The sequence below is a fragment of the Patagioenas fasciata genome, chromosome 4 (assembly GCF_037038585.1).
Source record: "Patagioenas fasciata isolate bPatFas1 chromosome 4, bPatFas1.hap1, whole genome shotgun sequence".
Lineage (NCBI taxonomy): Eukaryota > Metazoa > Chordata > Aves > Columbiformes > Columbidae > Patagioenas > Patagioenas fasciata.
This window is the reverse complement of record NC_092523.1, coordinates 58,079,579-58,102,693: the sequence shown is the minus strand read 5'-3', so window position 1 is coordinate 58,102,693 and position 23,115 is coordinate 58,079,579. Positions and strand designations below refer to the sequence as shown.

At 38.7% G+C, this 23,115-nt stretch overlaps 1 protein-coding gene across 8 annotated transcripts in view; it reads right to left on the bottom strand.

The window, feature by feature from the left end:
• WDFY3 (WD repeat and FYVE domain containing 3) overlaps positions 1-23,115 on the bottom strand; it is a 168,462-nt gene that overhangs the window by 78,471 nt on the left and 66,876 nt on the right. For 7 of the 8 annotated variants that reach the window (XM_071807984.1, XM_065837921.2, XM_071807979.1 and 4 more), the window contains 8 exons: positions 22,097-22,289; positions 19,109-19,295; positions 15,633-15,799; positions 12,427-12,894; positions 10,952-11,050; positions 6,852-7,045; positions 4,275-4,732; positions 2,589-2,672 (listed from right to left, as the gene is read on the bottom strand). In XM_071807984.1, the coding sequence (XP_071664085.1) occupies positions 2,589-2,672; positions 4,275-4,732; positions 6,852-7,045; positions 10,952-11,050; positions 12,427-12,894; positions 15,633-15,799; positions 19,109-19,295; positions 22,097-22,289 (1,850 nt within the window). The remainder of the gene's footprint in view (positions 1-2,588; positions 2,673-4,274; positions 4,733-6,851; positions 7,046-10,951; positions 11,051-12,426; positions 12,895-15,632; positions 15,800-19,108; positions 19,296-22,096; positions 22,290-23,115) is intronic. The other variant, XM_071807982.1, reaches the window with a different exon arrangement.

The following is a 23,115-nucleotide window of genomic DNA, read 5'->3' as shown; positions in this document are numbered from 1 at the left end:
ACGATTCACAGACAAGCACATGATTCCGGCTTCAAACAGCCTGGACTTCAACATTACATACAACAAACTGCAAAGGGGATAGAGTCAAGACTGGGCAATTTGCTTCTCTTTTAGCAATTTAAGTAATAGTTATGTCCTTGAACCAAATATTATTAAGAGTGTTACACATAATTTTAAAATACCTTATCTATTAATATTTTTGTATGAGGAGTACTTGTATCAAAGCAACGACAACAACAAAACACTGTGCAAAAAGATTTCTGCAGGCAGGGAAAAGAAAATAGATGCAACAAAATCCTGCCCAAGCATTCATTAAATGTTCTAGGTCTATGAGTCAGTGCAGAACCTGCAATGAATTAATTTATCTGTGCTTATATATTCTTTATGTGATCCCACTAAGGGAGAAGAAAGGAAGAAACAAACAATGGAAAAAAGCACTTCATGGAAGACAACACATAGATGCATCTAATTTAACAAAAAATAAATTCAAACTCAAATTATGTTATTAAGTCCAAGTGTTGATGTTTATTACATCATCAGTTTCATCTGGAAAGAAGTAAAACTTACTGAAAATAAACTCTCTATGTATCATTCCCTGAGAGTTATCACCATCCAAACTTTGTAAAAGCAATTCACATCTTGATTTGTCCTGAACTGCTCTGGACTCCGTGCATCAAAACCAGAACTGTACTATTTTTGTTTATAGGAAATGTTTGTGTGCAGTGTCCACTTGTTGTTTTAGCCAAATAACTGAGGGCTCTCCCTCAAGCACCTGTCGTTGGAGTCAAAAGGCAGGAAACCAAGTCCCAGCAACAAGGAAGAACCCAGGGAAGCAAAGTAAAGGAGACAGGCAACGATAAGAGCAAACACTGCTCTCAGAAGAGTCAGCTTCAATAGAATCTGGCGGAATCTGACCAAACCTGACATTTAAATAGAGAAAAAAAAAGAACACAGTAAAATAATATTGGACTGCAAAACCCAAGTTTCTTATTTTTGAAAGGAGGAAGATCCCACATACTGGCACTGAATTCATCAAGGACAAACACAATGCTGAACAACCGCAAGAGAGCAGACAGCTGCTCAAACAGACTTTTGGAAAAGCCTAGCCCTGTCTATTTTTTTTACTTGAAAACATGTTTTTACAGAAAGGATCTGAATAGTCACGGAGGCCAGTACAATCACTCTTTTTGTCCAGTTTTACTTTGAATCTCACACAACTTCTTAGCACCCAAAGACCTTTTTTCTTCATAGAGATCCATGTCAAACACGCTCCTTTACCTCAGAGCATTTACTATACTGGTGCTGAATTGCCCAAAGCTCCCCACAGGGATACTGACTTTTAAAAATATCTAATATTTATGTTGCCTTCTACCACACAGTTTTCAACTAACTGCTTGTATTTTCACTACTGCAGAAAACAAATACAGGAAGCCTAACATATATATATATATGTGAATAGATTTTTTTTTTTTAATTAATTATCAGGCTGTCTCAAGTACCTATCTAGGACTCTCTTATTCATTATGCCCTGTAATCAGGAAAGAAAATGGTTTTTATTTACTAACCTGCTCGAGTAAAAAAAAAAATATCCTTTCAAAGCTCTTTGGTTGCTTCTCTTTGGAAAATATTTTATGTTCTAAACATAAAACTTGATGGCATATTTTAAGCTCAACACCATGCAAGAATCCATGTATGTTGCATACATGGCACCAGCACCTCAGATAACCCATCTTTCAAATGTCGTCCTTTTTCTTTCTTTTCCTTTTTTTATTAATGAGCAAATCTCTGCCTAACCTGCATCTTCAGATAATGAATGTCTGCCCCTGTTCCTAAAGGCTTTGGGAAAAAAAAAAAAAAAAATTCTCCTTTTCCTCATTTGCACAGGCTTGGAAGTCACACTATTGTTCAATCAGTAAACTTTGGGTGTTTTTCTTAAAAAATCTACCAGACACTAAGATGCACTAGAAAAGATGGTAGCTTGGGCTGGGAAACCAGTGCTAGGGTTTCTGAATTGTGTCATTTGTGCTTACTTTCCAAACCTTTTAATTTAGCATGCCTTTGTAACACTTTGTAATCAAGTACTGACAGGTTCATTCTTCAAAGTTTTGTTCTGTGAAGTTACTAACAAAGGAGCACCTTAACAAGCCATCAACCTCTGACTAAAAGTACCTTTTCTTCAAAAATTAGTCAAGAAAAAAAAAATAAATCCTGCTGCATTAACCGATCTGCTAGCACAGCCTGAACTTCTTTGAACTGCTCCTGACAGTATCATTTGTATCTCTCTTAGTTCATTTATTGTATTATACTAGACCTTATTTGTTTTTAATCATGAATTTAAGTGCTTCAGGAGTGTGGAGACACCTCTAATCTCATACATTAGCATCAGTACCTAGGGCTCACTATGAAACATACCTCTACATTTATCCAGCAAAAACACATGTGAAAATGCACACCTCCAAAAAAAAAAGCAACTTAAGAAAACAAACAAATAAACAAAAACTAAAACCAGAAAATACAGCCAACCAAGAACTAAGAAACATAAGAGAGATATCAGAAGCAAGAACAACTGCTCTTAAAAGGGTCGGTACCTTTTCCTGGACAAAGCTGGCGTACCCCAGGGAGAGGGGAGAGAAGTCTCATTTGTCAGGCAAGGAGGGATCTGTTCTGCACGACTACAGACAAAACAGAGGTAGGACTGAGAGATTAGAGAAGAAACCAAAGGCCATAAGCATGTTAGTTTTACAAAACCACCAATAAAATCATTACTAGGATCCATTCTTCAGAAACAACGTGGACGACAAAAGGACACCACTGAACGACATGCATCAGGTAAACACATCGACATGCGAAGTGTCTGCTTGTTTTACAGCGTAACTCTGCAGCGCTCTTTCTTCACTCCCCAGCGGTTTATTGAACTGACCCCGCTAGCAAAATAAAACATCTTTCAATGTTAAACAGCAGAAGCTGAGTAGAGAAAATATAGCCTGAGCAAATCAAGTACAACCAACATGGGTAAGAAATAAAATCAATGTAAGTTTTACAAAGAACGATGATCAGAAGATTTAAGAAAAAATGGAAAATGCAGTCACTGAAGACGACAGCAAAAAAATGAACTTAATGAGTTAGCTTCTGCAACACCACCATGGGATTTACTTACCCCACTAATTCCTCATACTCTACAGTTAGTCAGTGCTGTAATTTCAACAGTATGTGCAACACATTCTTAATATACACTTTCCTCACCCTCTCTGAATGTTTTGATAATATTTTAAGCTGACTTCTGTACTTGGCTTTGGTGTGGTTTTGTTTGGTTGGTTAGTTTTTTTTTTTTTCTTGGTTGGTTGGTTAAAAAACCCCAACACGTACACAAGAGAAAAGCATTAAGATTTGCTGCTTTGGAGGATAAAAAAAACTTCATTAACAAAACCATGAAGTTTATATTTTACTAGTCATGTGGTTTAAGAAAGCCTGACCAACCCACAGCTTGATTAATATCTCAACATCCACAGCCACACCAACACGTGGAAAATCAGACCCTGTGTTTGACTATCTCTAGGTGGCTCATCTTAGAAAAATAGGGCCGCATGCATTAAATACCTGGGGTGCAGCGGCTCCAAAGTCCCAGATACAAAGCTCAGGTTTGTGTTTTACTTTTTTGTACGTTAAAATTATGGGTGAGAACTACTTTCAGACATGCCAGTCTTCAACACATACTTCAGTAAGTTTTGTTGTTGTGAACCAACTTCAAGACAGATATTGCTGTTCATTTAAAGTATCAAGTAAAATTTAAATTCTAGTTGTTTAGGAGTGTCTCCTAAAACGAAATAAATTTGCCATGATACTATCTAATGACTTAAAGTCCTGTATCGGAGGGAACATGAAGTTAAAGTGTGACATTCAAAAACCAATTTTTCATTTGACTTAATAAAAGCATAAAAATCTAATAGTTCTGTATGATGATGCCTACCAACCAAGACATTGTTTCAACACATCAAATAAAACCATAAACCGACATCTCTATTTTAATTGCTGACATGACAAAACTGTTCAACAGCGAGAACTGCTGCATATCCTGGAGAACAACAGCAAGCTAAGTCAACATTTGGTCAGAGGTTGACACCTTATTCCACTGGAGTGAAGGAACGAAGACACAGAATAAAATAGAACTACAAAAGCTTGCAATGAACGTATTTGAAGAAAACTACTTTATGGAACACTGGGTGGGAGTGGGGGTGGGGGTGGGGGGGGGGCGGGACCAAAAGCAAAGTTCATACCTGTCAAAAGAATCTGTTGCTACCTTGTAGAGATAAATAAAAAGTTTGCTGCAGTGTCTTAGGGTAGGTGACACAGAATCCAGGGATATTAGGTCATCCTCCAAAAGTCTTTGAAATAGTTGTGTATTCGAAGGGAAGACATTCAAGGGACTTATTTTTCTTGAGTCTGAGAAGCAGCCAAGTAATCGAACAGCATCTGCCAGTTTTTCATACTGGATCTCTGTTTTGAAGAAATGAGAGTTGGCCGGCTCGTAGCGCATGGCTGCAGTCAATGTGCAGAACACAGTGTGGAGCAGTTCAAACACTTGATTCTGGTTTACTTTCTCCCAGCCGTTCTTAGGTGGAGAGCACAAAGATCTTTCCATAGCAACAAGCAAAGATGTGACGTACACAAACCCACCGACTTTTCTAAAAACGGTTCTTGTGCGGTGACTCTCTCTCAGCACCGAGAGGAGGGCCTATGGAAAAAAACAATCAATACAAAGAACTATTTAAAAAAAAAAAAAAAAGTGCAGTAGCACTACGAACAACTTTTTCTGGCAAAATCCTTATGTCATTTGTCAGAATTTGGTAATGCCTGAAGTCTCCAAAGATCAACTTTGTACTGCAAGAGTCCCTATCCTCAAGAGCTTACAAAATAAAAAGAGTAAGGGAAAAAGTAAGTTATTACCTCTGATCTAGAAATAAGAAATTAGATAAATGAACCTAACAACAGAAAAGGCTTGGTCAAGTCTAGAATGAAACCCCAAATCCCCAGGTAATTCCCTTGGTGATAAGGCACAAAATACAGCTGTTAGAAAAGAATCTACACTGCCATCATACTTCACAAACAACTTTAAACAAGAGTGGGCAAATAACAGCCTGTAGCAATGAAAAATCAAAATACTAAATACCCTGGAGTATCCTAACATAGGTTCCTCAGAAATCTACAATAAATAAGCACCTGGCAGCTACGAAGCCACAACAGTACTCAAAGATTACAGCAGCAGAGAATTAGACAAAAAACCCACTTAATTTTAGCCTTCCTCCATAATAAAATCCATAAATGCCTGAATTGAATGAAACTTCATTTTAAGAGCTGTTGTTCAAAAATACACCTGAGAAACAAATACGCATGAAATCCTACTGCTGAACAAGTACAAAGCCACAGTATAAGCAGTGGAAACAACAAAAATATAGGCACTAGCGAATACTACTCATATCTGTGAAATCAGGGGGTGAAGAAGCCCACTCACAATGAAAAACAAACAAAAAACCCTGTTTGTCATGGGAAGTTGGACCCACATATGAATATGGAATACACAAGAAAACCATCACAAACAACAGAAAAATGTTATTGATACAGAAAAAATAGGCTGGGGAGGTTGGAAAGGAATCTTTCATGACCAAGAGCTTACTTCTCCATAAAAATTTTTTTTTTTTTTTTTTTTTAAAAGCACTCAGAAGATGGATAATAAAATAGTTAAAACTGTCATTCCTTTGAAAGCTAACCTGGATAAATGGTAAGGGACACATCACTGCATCATTTTGAGCTGTCAGTTCCATAACTAAAGCTTCTGAAAACAGTATCAATTGAAGACAAATACAACCGGTCAGATGAAGACCACAGAGACCCTGACTTCGGATGTTAAATCCACTGGGGGACTGCAATATCCTTTCTCTCCCCTTAAGTATCATGGATGAGTATTTCCAAAAACTACTAGAGACTTTGATAGACAAAATATGTCAAATTAATAGTTTTATTACTAGCTTTCCTTTCTCTGTTTTGGAATAATATGATGCTGCTCATCTGCAAGAGAAATATTACAGTTCCTTTCAACAGAGATGAACCTAGACATCTCAGAGTTCCCTCCAGTAATGCTCATTTACCTATTACTACTTGCTTCATCTTTTCTACCCTAAAATAACAGTATTATGACAATTTACAAAAAGAACATTAGCTATTCTGAGAAGAAATTGTGGGTCTAGATTAGCAGCCAAAAAACCTAACATCATAGAGAACAGATGAGAGTCTTCTCTCTTCCTCCACTCACCACCTTGCTTTCCTGTCTTTCCACTATTACTTAAGCAAGCAAGTTCTTTGGCTTTATCTTCTACTGTGATCACTATGATTTCAATTAATATTAACTAATTCAACATTTATGACAAACAAATCAGTAAAATAAAGTAGGTCTACAACAACAACAACAACAAAATCACAACAAAACATGCAAGCCAGCACTAAAAATAAACCTGTGTTAGATGCTTGCTTTTTTTCTCACCATGTATTCTCATTGTTTTTAACTGAATAATACTTCGCCAGGGAAGATCAACATAACTGTGGAATGTCATTTCCTATCCACTAAGGCTGATTACGAGTGATGATGCTAAAAACACATACTCACTCATTAGCCTTCAGCTCTGATTCTGAAACCTGCCATAGACGGAAGGATGAAAATAAAAACCACACATCGAACGTACACATTTGAACTAGACAGACAATCTACATTCAGTAGTTTAATACTATCCACTCAATCCCCTTCTCAGCATTTTCGTTTTCAAAAAAATGGCATAGGAGCAAGACTGCTGAGCACTTACCCTTAAAATGTCTGTTTTCAGCTGCAGTTCCGTAGGCGGTGCTGAGTGCATCAGTCCCAACAAGGTGCCCATGTCGTCTTCTCCACTGGGCGACAACACCAGTTGCTGGATGATCATCAGGGCATGCTGGCGGCACTGGGGATACTTCACTATGTTGTGCACACACCTCGCACCACCAAACTCCCTAAAAATACCTACTCAGAAAGAGGAGGTGGGGGGGATAAGAGTACGAGGAGTATGAAAAATACAATCAGTAGTAAATAATGACAACAACAAAGCATGAAAGGTGTTAATTTTCACTTCTACAGATTTAATTGGAAGGGTTTTAGCCCTATGGATGTTTAATGACTTATTCGGGACTATTTGTCCTCTCTCACCACAAATAAAAATAGAACTTTAATTTCTGACAATATTTTTCACTAAAGGTTTTGAGTACAAGGATGCATGTCAGTTCCATGAATTCGGTCAATAATTCTGTTACTCCAACAATAGATATTCTTTACATGCTAGAGCACAAAGAGTTACAGAATGAAACAACAACAAAAATACAGCAAAACCTCTACCTTTAGTGAAGACTATATCCTGTTTTAGTTAAGGACAGTGCTTATGTTACATTTAGTTCATTGACAAAAATATAACTAGGCAGCTTCTGGACAACATGAGCCAACTAGGAGCAGTGTTTGAGAAGCGATTTGGTCCACCCACAAGATTTGTATGATTCTGCACAAGTTTTCTTGTGGCAAGACCTATCCCTGTAGAGATAAAGTTAAGTCAAATAATGGTTCCCAAGCTTACTGGATACTCAGAAAAACACAGGTGCAATATTAAGCGAAAATTAATTGAAAATTGTGTCTGGAGATATCATCAAAACCAAACTAGAATATATTACAGCACATACTGTCTTCAGTACAGTGTCAGCACCTACAGTACTGCCCCATATTAACTACTGAAGGTGAAAACAGGGTAAGGAAATGGACCAGTGCTGCATTACTGCCATCAAAAGGGATCCTTGTGACCAGGAACTAAAAGAGCTGTCTAAACAACCAAATTCAGGGTTAACAAGCTAGTCAGGACAACAGTTATTTCCCCTAATGTGCATATACAAACTTCAGTCCCACTGCCTGATTTCCTGCCTCCTACTTTCTCTGATATTCTTTGGATGAGATAAGAACTTGGACAAGGCAGAAGGAGAGGTCTCAAACCCTGAGACAGTGAAGCTGGTCACGCCCTTTTACAGGCAAGGCACATACCCTCAGTGATCAGGTCTCTTGTTTTCTGAGAGGTTGAGGTAACATTTTATGTACTACTTCTGCTCTCAGTCTGGATTCTTGACTATCCAGTGAACTTGTCTGGGACTGGACACCCAAATTTGTCTGAAATTCGGTTATCAATTATGCAATATTCAGGAAATCTTATCAGAGATAGTGGTTTAAGATGAGAAACTTTTCTGAAGCCTCACAAATGCAGTGGGAACCCTTCTTTTAATTTTGGCAGGAGGAAACGGCCTCAAGTTGCACCAAGGGAGGTTTAGATTGGATATTAGGGAAAAATTCTACACTGAAAGGGTTATCAAGCACTGGAAGAGGCTGCGCAGGGAGGTGATTTAGTCACCGTCCCTGGAGGTGTTTAAGAGAAGTGTAGTTGTAGTGCTTGGGGACATGGTTTAGTGGTGGACTTGGCACTGTGAGGTTAATGGTTAGATTTGATGATCTCAAAGGTCTTTTCCAACCTAGACAATTCTATAATTCTATGAACCATGCTTTGAGTGTGAGCTGAAGCATTGCGAGGCTGCACTACAGCTATTTGTGTCTCTCTGTCATGACCTGAAACCTCTGCTGACTGCCGCACACAGTACAACTGGGCTTGCAACCCAGTCATGCTGCATAGATAGCAACCACAACTTCTTTGCGAAATGGTTTCACTTCTCCTGTACAGTTCTCGTACTCCTGAGCTTGGAGAGCTACTGGTCAAAATTAGGCCCCTGAACTTCACAGGAATCCTTAAAAACAGCATCTGTGATGTCATTCCATAGTCCTGATGCATTTTACACCACTCTCTTTCATTTCTTTGGTGGATGCTCAGGGATTAAATCAGTACTGAGAAGTATCAATGAGGTACTGCTGACTGCTTGAGGTTTCCCAGATGAGGTCAGGAAAGCTGTTTAACAGCAGCCAAGGATTTGTTATAAGTCAGGAGGATGCTACCACAGTTAGATCATAATCCAGCCCCCACAGGAGCAAGGCTCGGGTACTGCAGACCCTGACAAACACACAGATACATGTAGTCCAGTCCGGCAAACCAAGAGTCACTGCTTTGAAAACATGAGGCAGTTCCAGTCCTTCAGAGCTGTTGTCACATACTTACACTACCTCTCCTCCTTTATCCTTAGAAATCAAACACTGAGCTTTTTTGTTTTGGGTTTCTCCTCCCAACCTCTCCCCTCCCCCCCATTTCTACTTATATGGAAGCCCCTGCATGTACTTTCGTGTCACTCCTTTCTCATTTGTTTCTAATTCTGCTGAGCAATACACGTGCAAGTGTGTAATTGATTCATGCAATTCACCTGTAACCTACACTAATTCCTCACTAAAACCTCCTTATTTCAGTCTAATTCACCTGCTTCTTGGTTCATCATTGAACAGATTAATATACTACATCAAAGATGATGTTTTTTCCTTGCCATTTGCAGGAGAAAGGGAAGTGGCAAAGGAGGGGCAGCTCAGCTTCAGCAAAGCTTCTGCCAGTGTCATCCACAGCTTTCTCATAAGCAATCTGACAAAATGGTCTAAATGCAATCATGACAGACTGAATGCATAACTAATTGAAACATCAGCTTGGAGTAACCTCCGCTTCTCTGCAATGCCTGTCTGTTTTGACAAAGGATATACCACTGGGGTTTATCTGGAATGCTGTGAATAAAGCCTTTCCTGATGGAATAAAGAACTTACCAAGTACATGGACAAAGCCAAGCATACAAACAAAAACGCTCAGTAGGTAGAATTCAAAAGCCATTCTTTGAAAGCGGTTCAAAACCACAAGCTGAAGTGCAACAGAACTTAAACAAGCACAACAGTGAAATTTCCCAACACCGGGCCTGAATTTAAACAAAGAAATCTGCCCAGGCAAAAGCAGGAAAACAACTACCACCACCAACAACCAAGTTACAAGCTTTATGCCATTAGTCCAGGAGCTGATGTTTCAAAAGTGAGCTGTCAATCAAGCTGGACAATTTTCAGGATTTCATTCTTAAGCATTTGTCAGAGTTTATCCTACTTAAATGAAAACAAAAGCAAAACCACAAATGAGAAAACCCTAGTTAGATTTGAGAAAAAAAAAACCTGCAGAAAGAAGGATGTTTCATAGCCTCCAAGGCCAGAAACTTCCCAGTTCCTCAGGGTGGTGTATGTTTCCCCCACCTTCTCGTTTTATTCTTTGTCTAACAGAACAGACAAAAACATTTTAAAAACAGTTATCACCCTTTCTCAAACTGTTAGTTCAAGCTCTCAAAGACAGCTTTAACTAATATGAAATAGACAGGATGTCTCTCTCAATGTCACTAGTTGCTGGTTAATGAAGCAGAACATAAAACCGCCTGATTTAGAAAAGGACACTCATGACAGAGCCCTATTTATACACACTGATTGGGAAGATGCCTTTAAAAATGGAAATCCATTTCTCACTAAAGGTGCAAGCCTCTTTAATCACATTTAAGTAGACATGACACTGTAAACAGCAAACTACAGGTATAATTATTTGCTTAAATTTTTCAATATACAACCTGTGTTACAAGCCCTACTACAAATTACTGTAGTACTGTTGGGGAGCGATGGGGTACAGTGGTTGTCTTCATGTAAATAATAACAAAGAAAATCAAGTTTAAAAAATAAAGCCAAACACCACACTATATTGTACTCCTTTATTTCATGCACTCTAGTTTATGCTGCCTATTCTCTCTTCTGGAAAAATCTGGCAAGAGAAAAATATATTTCATTGTGTTTGACTACTTGGCTGAAGACAGGAAGTCAAGACTACTTTGCTTTCAGGCATTATTTTCTGAGTTACATTTTTGTAAGTATTTTGCCACTGGGCTCTCTACTTACCTGCATTTGTGTTTGATCCTTGTAGTAGTACTGTCAAGGTCTCCATAACCAATAAAGCCAGCTGCTTTTGGTCCTCAAATGAACTGTTTCTTGAATCCCCTAAAAAATAAATTCAGAAGCCCAAGTTATAGTAGAAATCACTATTTTGTAAGATGCTTGATACTTTCCACCAACACTTTTATCTTCTTTGGTTCCCCAGACATCAAGCAGACGAAATGCATTCCAAAGAAAATTAATATTCAGTCTACACATGCAAGTGCTACGGTACACTTGAAAAGCTTTTGAGCACAGTGAGCTCAGTGGCTGACACTCCAGCTGTATGTGTAGTTTTATATTCCCTACTGTTGTTTCTTGAAGCCACAAAACCATACCATAGTTCAAGACTAACAGGATCTGTTCCAGTTCAGTATTCAGTACTTGAAAAGAGAAATTCCACACAAAGGCACCAAACTACAATCACATAATTACAGTAAATGTGCTGATGACTCAGCAGGTGTAACAGATGAACTAACACTGCAAGTGGCATCTTAAACACAGAGTAACACTCAAAAAATAAAATAAAAAAATTTAAATGACTCTACTAAAAAGAAAGTCACAATACAAGGGCTTATGCAATGAGGTAGCATCCTAATCAAATGACAGCTTGGCCCATTTATTTACAAGAATGTGAGAATTTCTGTTTTTCAATAGAGTTGCTGGTAACAAAGCTTTCTAACTCTAATCAACAGCTACAGCTCATTCATGAAGATTCAGACAACAAAACCAGGAGAAACATCCAACAACCACGATTGAAAAAAATACACACACTCAGTTGCAGCTTGAATAAAGAACGTTTAAAAAAAAAAAAAAAAGCTTGTGTGGTGCTGGTGTGTGTATGCACTTCCACATGGTTTTGTAGGCAAAGCAGCTATGTAGCCTATCTCCAAGATGTTCAATTCTGGAGATAACTAATTTATTTATTTATTTTAAATGGTCTTAGAAAAATGGCGAGTCAACCTACAAAAAAACTCTGCAAGCTTGAATACATACTCCTATTAAGAACTCATATATACACCCTATTTCTCAAAGCTGGGGCTAAACACAATTAAATGCCCACGTACACTTTGTGATGAAGAGCATAGATACTATGTGTTGCTCCTTCACTTGCTCTTTTCATGTTAAGTAAAGGATATCAAAGTAACACATTAAAAAAAAATTAAATAAAAAGGAAAAAATAAACTTCTAACTATTTTGTGTTCATACAGCATCCTTCACTAAAATTTGCCTTGCTTGCAGGACATAAAGAGAGGCAATTCCAGTGAGCTTTTAGGATGGCACAGCAGCTTCCAGCAGAATTCAGCTCTTGAAATACATGTTCAGACTCTCTTGTTCCTCCACTTAAATGCTAGATTACACCATCCCCAGCAAAAAAAATGACACGTAGTAGTAAATTAAATCAGTAAATTCTGTTAGTAAAAAAGAAGAGCATACACTACCTTGATCATTCAGTGCCTGAGTGGGATCTTTCAGAAGGGCTGCATATTTATGAAGAAGATTTACCATCACCTCCAGAAGTCCCACCTCCCTGAAAACATCCTTGAAGATGTAGTCATGACGGGTGAACTTAAGGAGTGTCTTCATGGCAATGATGCTACACTGAAAAGAAGTGCTGGACTTTAAAAGGATGCTCACACTGATCAGTTCTTTACAGGGTATGTAATTCAAGCTGAATACAACAAATTCCAGCATCTCAAAGTATTTGGTCTGCACTTCTGGAAGTTTAGGAATTTTCTCTGCAAACTGAGACAATGTGTGCTGCGATTCCAAAATGAAGTAGTTGGCATTGTCCGCCATGTAAATATTCATTATAGCATCAAGGATGATTTGTGCTAGATAGCTGGTTTTTGCTCTCAAAAATGCATTCTGGAGGACTGAAAATGCTTGAATATTCCTCACACTGTGACCTATATTGGGAAACAAAATGAGATGGGAAGAAAAAGGAAAGAGAAAATTCTTAATCGTAATAACAATGAGTACACTTACTAATAATGAACCATGTGTTTTAACAAGTGAGAATTAAAGAACAGTCTGTGTCACATATAATAAACATTTTTATTACAATTCTTTAAAAAAGCCTCTGCACGATCACTTACATTGCAGATCCTGTGATCTACTGTTCACTAAGACGGCACCTTCACCTTTGAAATTGTTTACATAAGCAGCTAAATGAAGGATAGTTTATTTAAAATAGGTAAGATGACCTATTGTTAAAACTTGCAATGAGATACAGTTCTAGAGACAAAACAAAGCCTGTGCATCATCTGCCCAGGCCATAAGAAAACTCATTACAGCAAAATATTCTGTATTCCATAGTACAGAACACAACTTTGTCCTTCGCAAGTATTTGGCAGGCTAAATTGAGGAAAACAGCCTTCTGCATCCCCTCACTCAACACAGCAACATGCAATGACAAATCCTCATCAGCTGGGTTCAAAGTTAGACAACATGTATGGCTGAAGTCTGGATGAACTGGTGTGAACAACTGGTATTGGGAGGTAGCACGAGGCTGGCTCTGGGAATCAGGCTTGGGAATAAGACAGCCCTGGCAGGGCCCAGTACTGTTAACAATTAGGGAATTAAAACAATGGGAAACAGTTACAAAGTCTAAGGTAGCTGTCATATCAGCACACCAAGACCTCACATCTTTAAAAGCTCCATCAAGCTTCTTCTTACTAGTACCTTCAGGTTGAAAAAAAATCTGACTCAACTAGCCAAATTCTTTATTTATGAGTGTTCCCTGTGGCCCCTAGAGTTATCTATGGGTGGACAGCATTCTTATTCTACTAAAAAGATGCCTAAGAGTCAAATTTTTAAACGTTTATAGGAACAGTACAAGTCACAGTGGACAAATATCATGATAAAAACCCCACCAACAACAAAACAACTAATGGTAAAAACATTAAAAAAAAAAAAAAAATCAAGAGTGAGACCTTCAAACACATTCTAAACAAGACAATTATGGTGTTCTAACAATAAAAATCTTTCAAACAAACTAAAAGCAAACCATCCACCTAATTTAAAATCCCTTTCATAAATAAAGAATACTGATTTATGACGTGTCCTCTGTGGAATGCTACTCTCTTCATTCTTTATAAACTAAGTTGTCCAATTTAGAAGTAAATTCAATTATCTTCATGTCTAGCCTCACTGCTTTCCCTGCCAGTATTTCTCCAGAAGACACAGGGAAACTTCCTTGAAAAATAACATGGAACAATTTCACATACTGGAAGAATATTGGTGTTACATTACAAATCACATTCACTTGTTTCTAAAAGCGTATTTTTTGCATGCTTTCTTTACAATTTAAAATGTTGAAAACAGGATTTAGAGTTCATTAAATGTGACAGTAACATCAGTAGTCACAGACACAACTATTTATATTCTAATGTAGTATCAACACTTTTTCCAGGCAATCAAGCAGGTTAATAAATTATCTTTCATTATTACAAGGACCCCTGAAGAAATCAAACCTTAACCAGCTCTTCAGGCTTCAGGAACTAAAAGGATTTAAACAGAAGCAACTAAGGAAATGGAGCTAATATGATCTTCATAAAAAGATGACTTGCCACCAGAATGAAAAAACTGAGATGTCCTGATAAATACTAGAAAATTAAATAAAATAATTCCTTTACAGATTTAATTGGCCATGGATCTTTCATGCTAATCTGTTAGAAAATACAATTAGCTTAAGCAAAAATTAGTATGTTGTTATCAGAACATTAACCTTTATCAGAAATTAACCTTTGAGTGTGACTATCACCTTCTTTCTCTATGTAGTGCAAAGGGAAAACAATTCCCTTGAACAATGAACTATCAGTATCAGAGAAAGGAAGTAATTGCCTAAGGAATCCAGATACACAAGAAAAATGGTGAAAGTAAATCCACTAGCCTATAAATGTTTAAAGTAACTCTCTTGCAACAATCTTCCAACTATCCTAAGTATTACTAAACCCCATAAAAAGTCCAAGTAGCAAACTAGCCCCATGGTTGCTACTAAAATTCTAAACTCCTTACTTACATACAAGACTTACCTGAATTCTAAGTTTATACACAAAATACAAAAAATAAGTTTATTTTTATAAAACCCTTTCCCCTCACACACCTCCTCAACCTTATCTCCATATCATAATTGACCATAGTTGCAAGCACACCACAGATTTCACCACTCTGTGAACACTGACTGGTCATGAAACAACAGACTTCAGCTCACAAGTTACACTTGCCTAAGCTGACAAAAGCTAACAGAAAGCAAATCTGGACACACACACACAAAATCAAACCAGCACATCAGCCTTCCACATCAGTTTAGTAAGAGCAGCTTTAAGTACCATAAATCAAATCAGTGCATCTCTCCATATTGACAATCTCTATAAAAGTCCACATAGAAACTGCCAGCTTTTTTGACCCAGCCTTCAGTCCTCTTAAGACAAAAGCCATAGACTTTCTTCTTTGAGTACCAACCCCAAAATAGCACAACCTTTGAGAACAACAGAGCTAAGTATCTGATATGCAATCTTTGTAAAAGAACCTATACTCAATTGCAAACAGTCTGTGTAGCATACAGCTTCTCTGTATTTTGTTGTTTACATTTAAAAAAAACCAAAAAAAAACAAACAGGGAGGAACAGAGAAATTACACTCACCTTTGCCTGCAGGCTGTGGGACTGCAAATCCAGGTAACAAGAAAGGTACCCCAGTGGTAACGCCAGCTGGCTTTAATTCATTGACACCATATGTTGTCAAGGAAGTTATCAAATTAACCAAGTCCTTCAAAGCATCCTTAGATTCAGCTTCTTTTGCCTGTTCTAATCTAAAGAAAATACAATAGATGACATTAGCGCTAGTTTATTTCAATGCAAGTCACTTTAATATCTCTTTCCATTTTACTCTATTAATTTAGAGACCACACTTTTACTGCCCTGTTCCTGCAATATTTTACATGTTCTCCATTCACATTTCATACCATTAAGTCATTCAAACATCACTGGATTTATGAAAGCATATAAGTATTTGTCATAGAAATTCACCTCGTAAATCTTGCCTTGAATTCAGTCTGCTAGAAAGGAGCACAGACATGAAAATTACTTTAAAAGTCTTCTTGAAAACATGAAGTTATTGGATGGGAAAATACCTAAATGGTCTGTCATTAAATAAAGCTGTAATTAAATTGCTAGATTACATTGGCTTCTTGAGAGTTAATCCTTTATGCTAACGAAACAGTACCTTGGTAGAAGCCTAACATGTAGATGCACACAATGAAGTATCTTCATTAGAACTAGAGAGACCACTTACTTTGAATGCAAGAGGATGGAAAGGATAAGGTCCCATTGCAACCATTGTCTCCTGCCAGCAACAGCCCATCAGACAAGCCCCCAGCAACTGAGCTCAGACCCTAGAAAAATCCTCATTCTGTCTTGATTCCCAACCCAAACCAGAAGAACTTAAATCATTCTTCCTCACTCGCATCAACTGCTTAGAAATGCCAAGCATTTCACCCACTTTCACTGTGTCAGGAGAAGGCCAAGGGAGACAGCAGGAGCAAATTGCCCTTGCTGCACTGATAAACACGGCACTCTGCCAGCGAGCTGCTGCCCAGTAATCATGGATAATATATCCCAAAGCTGGGGAGACAGGGCAGGAGAGGGCAGAGGGGAATGAGCAATGGCTGGAGACAGCAGCACAAAGCCCTCAGTTACATCCACAGAAATACATCTCTCTGTGGAGCTCAGCAGGAAACCAAATGAACAAAATGCTTTTTTTTTTTTTTCTTCCTCTAACAGTAAAGGCACTTGTACTTCACCAAAAACTAAACCACGTCTAATTACTTACTAACTCCATAGTCCCTATAGACCTTGGGAGAAAGCCAGGGACCACATTCTCCTGTTTGCTCATGCAATGCAAACTCCACGTTAGTTCTTGATTACAAGTGACCACGTGTGCTTTCAGAAGCAGTTCATTCTGCGTCCTCCATCTCGTCCTCAGTCAGACATGTGGCTGAACCTCCTTCAAAAAGCCATTACAGAAGCACTTGGCTCACCTTTTACCACCCTACTAATCCCTCCACACGCCCTGCCCTTGCACATCACACAGGTGAAATTACATACTTGTTCCTTTGGTCCTCACAGACCTCCTACAGTCTCTTACCAAGTCACCTTCTTCACGCCTCCTTCTGTACCACCAGTTCCATAGCCCTTCTTGTTTGCAGCTTGATGCCCAGGCTCCAGATGTCACACCCCCATGTGACAGTCACCCTCACAATAGTGCCACAGAGATGAATACGTCTCCATCAGTAGGTATGAGCCAAAACATGGCCAGGGAGAATACAGTACTATTGTTCATCATTGACCAACACACAGACTTGTCCAAGCTGATCACTTTTTCAAACAAACTGTGGCTTGATTTGAAGATCAAATAAACTGAATGTTCTGAGAAACCACAAGAGATATCGCCATCAAAATAGCAGTCAGATTTTGAACCACCTGCCACCTCTTCTGCAATACACAAATTGCTAAAAAATACACCACACTTTAAAGTGTAACTGCACACCTTATCCCAGGCATTTCTGCAAGCCTTAGGAAGTCTTCTAGAGCCACAAACAAAGCAAGGATAATGCATTCCTGTGCTTTAAACCTTTACTGATGCCAACTGAATGCTCTCCGACTGAGCTGTCTTCCTTACATCAGACAAACCTCTACTCTTCCCACGTCTCTCTCAGGAATCCTGTGTTCTTTGATTTAAAGGACAAGTAAACTTAGGAGAAAGTTTGTTTAAAACACTTGATCAACAGAGGATCACTTTTGTACCTGAAAATGAAATAATTAATGACAGCGACTTCGCTTCAAATTCCACCTAAACTCTGGGTGACAGTTTCTGGAACAGAGATGAGTTTTTCACATGTACTAACACATTCAATCAAAGCAATATAATTAGTTCTCAAAACCACCAATTACAGTACAAAAACAATCCCCTAACAGGTGTTTTAGCATTTTAGGCACAAAACACAATTTATGAATATTTCAACCTATGATTCAGAATTTCAAATGCCATGACTATGTCTAGTGTCCATTTAAAACAAGCAAACCCCCCCCCACCCCCCCAAACCATATGATATAGCAGAAAATTTAGTTCAAATATTTGGGTGCCAAAACCTAGCAGCCTAGCACCCAAAATGACTGGCTTGAAAGAGGGAAATAACAACATTAACACTTCTCATTAATGGCCATTACAGCTCTGTTTCTAAGCATCTTTGACTCCAGTGTACTCCATAAAGTGTACCCTCAAAGACATAATTTCCCAGTTTCTGTCTATGTATCTATTGCAATTAAGCATGCTTCTTCAGAACTTATTACAATACCCCAAAAACGCAACACAGACTGACCATAGATTTTACACAAGTGATGCAGTAGACACTAATTTGCTGACTGAGAAAGAAAACAATTAAGTTTCTTTCACGGAAAGAAAGAAAGTCATGTATGGATCATACATCCAAGTTTTGTTTGGGCAGACACTTCTATTACCATATTTTGTGATGCATAATTTAAACAACCAAACCAAACAAACAAACCCCACCAACCAACCAACAACAACAAAAACCACCTAAACAAAAACCACACAAATTTTTAAAAAAATTACTTCTATAGACTGATACTCTAGTAACGTAAGAGTCCTCTCCAGCTCTCTGGTACAACTTATGTACAAAACCATCTCTCCAAGACTAAGTAGCATGCACCACATTTACATACATGATTCTTCAGTACAATAGTACTTTAAAACAAATACAACGCAAACCCCAACCAAGCCAAAATCACTAACTGCAGTCAAAATTTTATTTTCTGAACTCTTTGTAAATTTTTAGTACTGGTTGTATTTAAGCATCTGCGTTCTTAGCGCATAAACATTTGATAATAAAGCTAGTATCAGTGAAGAAAACATTTAAAAATGTAGTTTCATAAATGGAGAGAAACACGTAACTTCATATTTTGGGCATAACACATTTTATAGCAACCTATAATCATGTATTTGTTCAAAACCTATTCACCTATTCTTTACTAAGAAATCTTTTTTGAGAAAAAGCTCACAATGATCTGTCTGCATTCTGTCTGTCAAGCTGTTTGCATACCTGAGGAGGAGGTCACAGAGGAAGTTGTATCCTTGCCATATCCTAAAATCATCCAACAACGTTTGTGATACATCACTGGAGTCTTTGAGAAAACAAGAAAGTCCAGCAAACATCTCAACTATTTCTAGGGGGGAAAGGTCGTCAGACTGCTGCATGTTCTGAACACACGTGGACAAACATTCTTTTTCTGAAAAGAATTGTAATTAAGAAATTTAGGATTTTACTGACAATAATTACAGCAAGAAGCATAACTAGTACAAGAAACAAGGCAATAAGGTAACTTAGTTAACTACCTTTTATCACGTAACATTTAATACCCCAGAGCACTTGGCGACGAGCAGGATTCTCACGTGGCTTCGGATCTGAACCCTACCCTCTTTTTGCCAACCCCTTCCTCCCTTTTATAATCTTCACCCTTATAAGGAGGAGACTGCAAATACTGGGTTTTACCTAAAAAGTCTGACCAGGTAACTCAGCAGAATAAAAAGACAAATATGGCAACTGTAAATGATTCTAAACCATTTTTTTCTTTTAAAACATAGAGTTATACAAATCACTGACTTCAGCTGTCACTGATTGTAGATAAAACCCTACACATAACCCTTCACACCATGTCTTCTTATTCCTACTCTGGTTTGCATTTCTTTGGCTGGCATATTTGCTTGCTTGATAAACCCTGATCAAAGAGAGACAGCTTGTCTTGTTCTGTATAACCTCTCACACTCTATCAGTTCACTGGTCAGTTCCAAACAGCTTTCCCAAAATCTACTGTCAGATTTTAGTTCGCACTCCTGTTTCAAAGACACTCCCTTCAATTTCCTGCCATTTTAACTTCACAGCATTCATAAGACAAGTGCAAATCTTTCTAGCTAGGCTGATAACAAAATTTACCAGAAGATCAAACCAAAGCATGAGAGTGAAAGGATGTTGCTTTGCATATGCTAAAAAGCCTTAACTTTTTTCTTGAATATGAGATACGCCTCTTGACAGATGTTGTTTTATCTTAAGTCAGTTTCATTTTTTATCAACTAGCAAGAGGCAATGCTGACCGGTTTTCTTTTTAAGATTTTATTTCATTTCTTTAAATTTAGAAGAACCTAGAATATCTTTTGATATGCCAACCTCGCTCATCTGTGGATCAAGCCCATTAAGAAGCAATGATGATAGTAGCTGCAATATGCCAAACAACAGTCAAAACTCAGTTGTTTTCTTTGTTGAGTTTCATAATGTTTTCACATGTACACAGAGACCTTCCTCACTCATCAGAGGCCCACCAAAAGGCTGTTACAGATGCAGGCAAAATGCCTATCACCTTTGAAGTCCTATCTGAAAATACTTAACTGATGACTACTCTGTGCTTCCAAGGGATATTGTACATTCACATCTTTCTGATGAGAATCAGAAGCATGCTGTTAGCACAAGATAAAACAGATAGAAATTTTCTGTGAAGGATGTGGGATCAGGGTGATGTATTTCATAAACTGCCAAAACGATTTTGTGGAGCCTTGCAACTACACGTTTTTCAGGGTGTGGGGAAATCGTGGTTTTCTTTTTTTCCAGTAGGTGTAGACTGTTAAAATGTGTGATGAGAATGTTCATGCACTTGAGCAGCTGTTCCAATTTAAAAACTACAAATGTTTCTAGATGGTCCTACTGTCTAAAAATCCTAAATATAATATTAGAAACCTATTTTACCCAATTTCCTATCTCAAGTGCTACATATACCTAAACACCCATGCAGTTTTAATTTAATACAAAACTGGTATTTCATATGCAACGCTGCTTCCAGGCCACTAATATCCTCTCCAATAGTAATTGTCATCTCACCTTCTTCTAGATATTCTTTGTCATGAACCAGCTTGGCAGGTGCCCTTGCTAAGCACACCATGGCCAGTCCCTTGTAAAGGTACACAATGAATAAAGCACCTCCTGTATTAGCTACCAAAAGCTGTAACCAGCTACACCTGTGCCCTTACAGTTCCCACGACTGAAACAGTCAGGACACTATTTGTCTCAAGCCCTGGGGACAATACCCTTGGGGTGGGGACGCTGCAGGGAAGCTGGGCTGGACCACAGAGGAGGAGGTCAGCTGGCTGTTCCAATGTGCCATCAACAAGCATTCAGAGGTCTGCGCTCAAGCGTTTCTGTGCCCATACCCTGTGCGCCCTCCAGCATTTCCCCGGTTTTGCTGTTATCAGGGTATTGCAGCCCCCAATACCCTGGATAATGGAGAGTACACTGCAAATCAGTGGTGGCTGTAACATTCTGATCCAGCCTCTCTCCACACAAGCAAGAAGTCTGGGCAAAAGAACCTTCTCACAGAACACTCAAATTAGCTCTCCTTGGTTTGCGTAAGGCACCACTGTTTACTACGAGGCAGCAGCTTTCATGGGCTTCTAATAGCTCAAACTGCGTCAGCATAACACATGGAGCCGGTTCCTCTTCCTGCGGCTTCCTCAGATGTCTCTACACTTTTATTGCCAGCTAAAGCGGTACCCAAACCGGCAGCTGTAAACAGGGCACTGCTAGCTCACCTCCCGCCTTGGCGAGGGGCTGCTGCTACTAATTCAAACACGGGACAGAAAACAACTAACTCTCATTAAGAATGAATGCTTGCAGCTAAAATGACAAAGCTACGCAACTTCCCAGTGACTACTTTTCAATACAGGCAGTTACTAAAGTTGCCAAAAGCCTTTCCTTTTGGTTTGCAGAAACTCTACACCAAAACGTTAGAGGAAACTGTCCTCCAATGTTAACATGATATATGGATGAGGCAGACTCAGCTACAAACACCTCTCTCACTACAGAGGTGCTCTGAAATTTTACCTCTATGTAAATACCTACATGTCCCCCTAAAAAAAAAAAAAAACACAAAAAACCCCAACAAAATGTAAGCTTTCCTTAATCTATTATTTTCATGCCAATTTCTTTAACTAAGAAAACTATGAAAGAAGAACAGAAAAAACCAAAATGAATAAAAACACATACCATGAATGTACTTCACTACATTGACACTAAGGCCATGACGAGATATGGTCATTAGTACTTCCCCTGCACTCTTCCTCCAAGGCAGATTATAGGGAGGGCACCATGAGGTTATTGCACTGAAGAGAAGCTGAAGATCATCCTTTTGAGCCAGTTCTTCCGCCGGGGACACAAAACTGCACAATTTCACTAGGATCTGAAATGATAAGTCATTAAACATCTAGCATTTATGACCCTGATGCTGCAGTGGGGCAGAGGCTCTGCGAAGCAAACTGTTGTATCCCTTCCTAATGCAGGAAGGTGGCTATCAGTGGGTTGTCGGCAGCATTTGTACCATCTTGGTCAAATGAAAATGGGCCAACAGTGTGGCAGGAAAGTCTACAACAACACTACAAATCTACCTGGATGTGACTGGCACCTGGGTCTGAATTTCCAGGTTACCTTAGATAAGACAAAACATGGCCAAAGTTACTGCGTTGCACTCCATTTTCTGCACATTTTGAGGACACCTGATGTCCATTTTGTGTCTTGTGCAGTTCTCTCTCAAAACTGCAGGAAGACTTTGCAAGGCTACCTGCAAGTGGAGGAGGAGGTTTGAAAGCTAAGTCAAAGCACAGCCTGGGAGCTTTCTGGAACCTCACCCTCTCCAGCCAGCTCATCCGAGAGCACCACTTTACAGCCTTTGAAGAGGGCCAGAAAAGAGCTGAGCAGTAGCATGTTGGGGGGTGCTCCATGTGTCAACATTGACCACTTATTAATTGCTGACTGAAACACAGCAAAGCAATTTCTGAAAGAAATTCACAGCACATTGTGATTTCTGCTTTGGAAGTCAGCCTAGAGGTAGTAGTCAGCCTAGAGTACCAAGTGACTTTTACTGGGCACACATTGTGGCTAGCAGTTGTGGGAATAAGGCACTCAGCTTTATTTTTGTAGTGCAGGTACCAAAATGCCTCTCAAATCTACTTCCAAATCTAAACGCTGTGATCAAATCCCTGAAGGACATGATTGTTGATACACCTCTA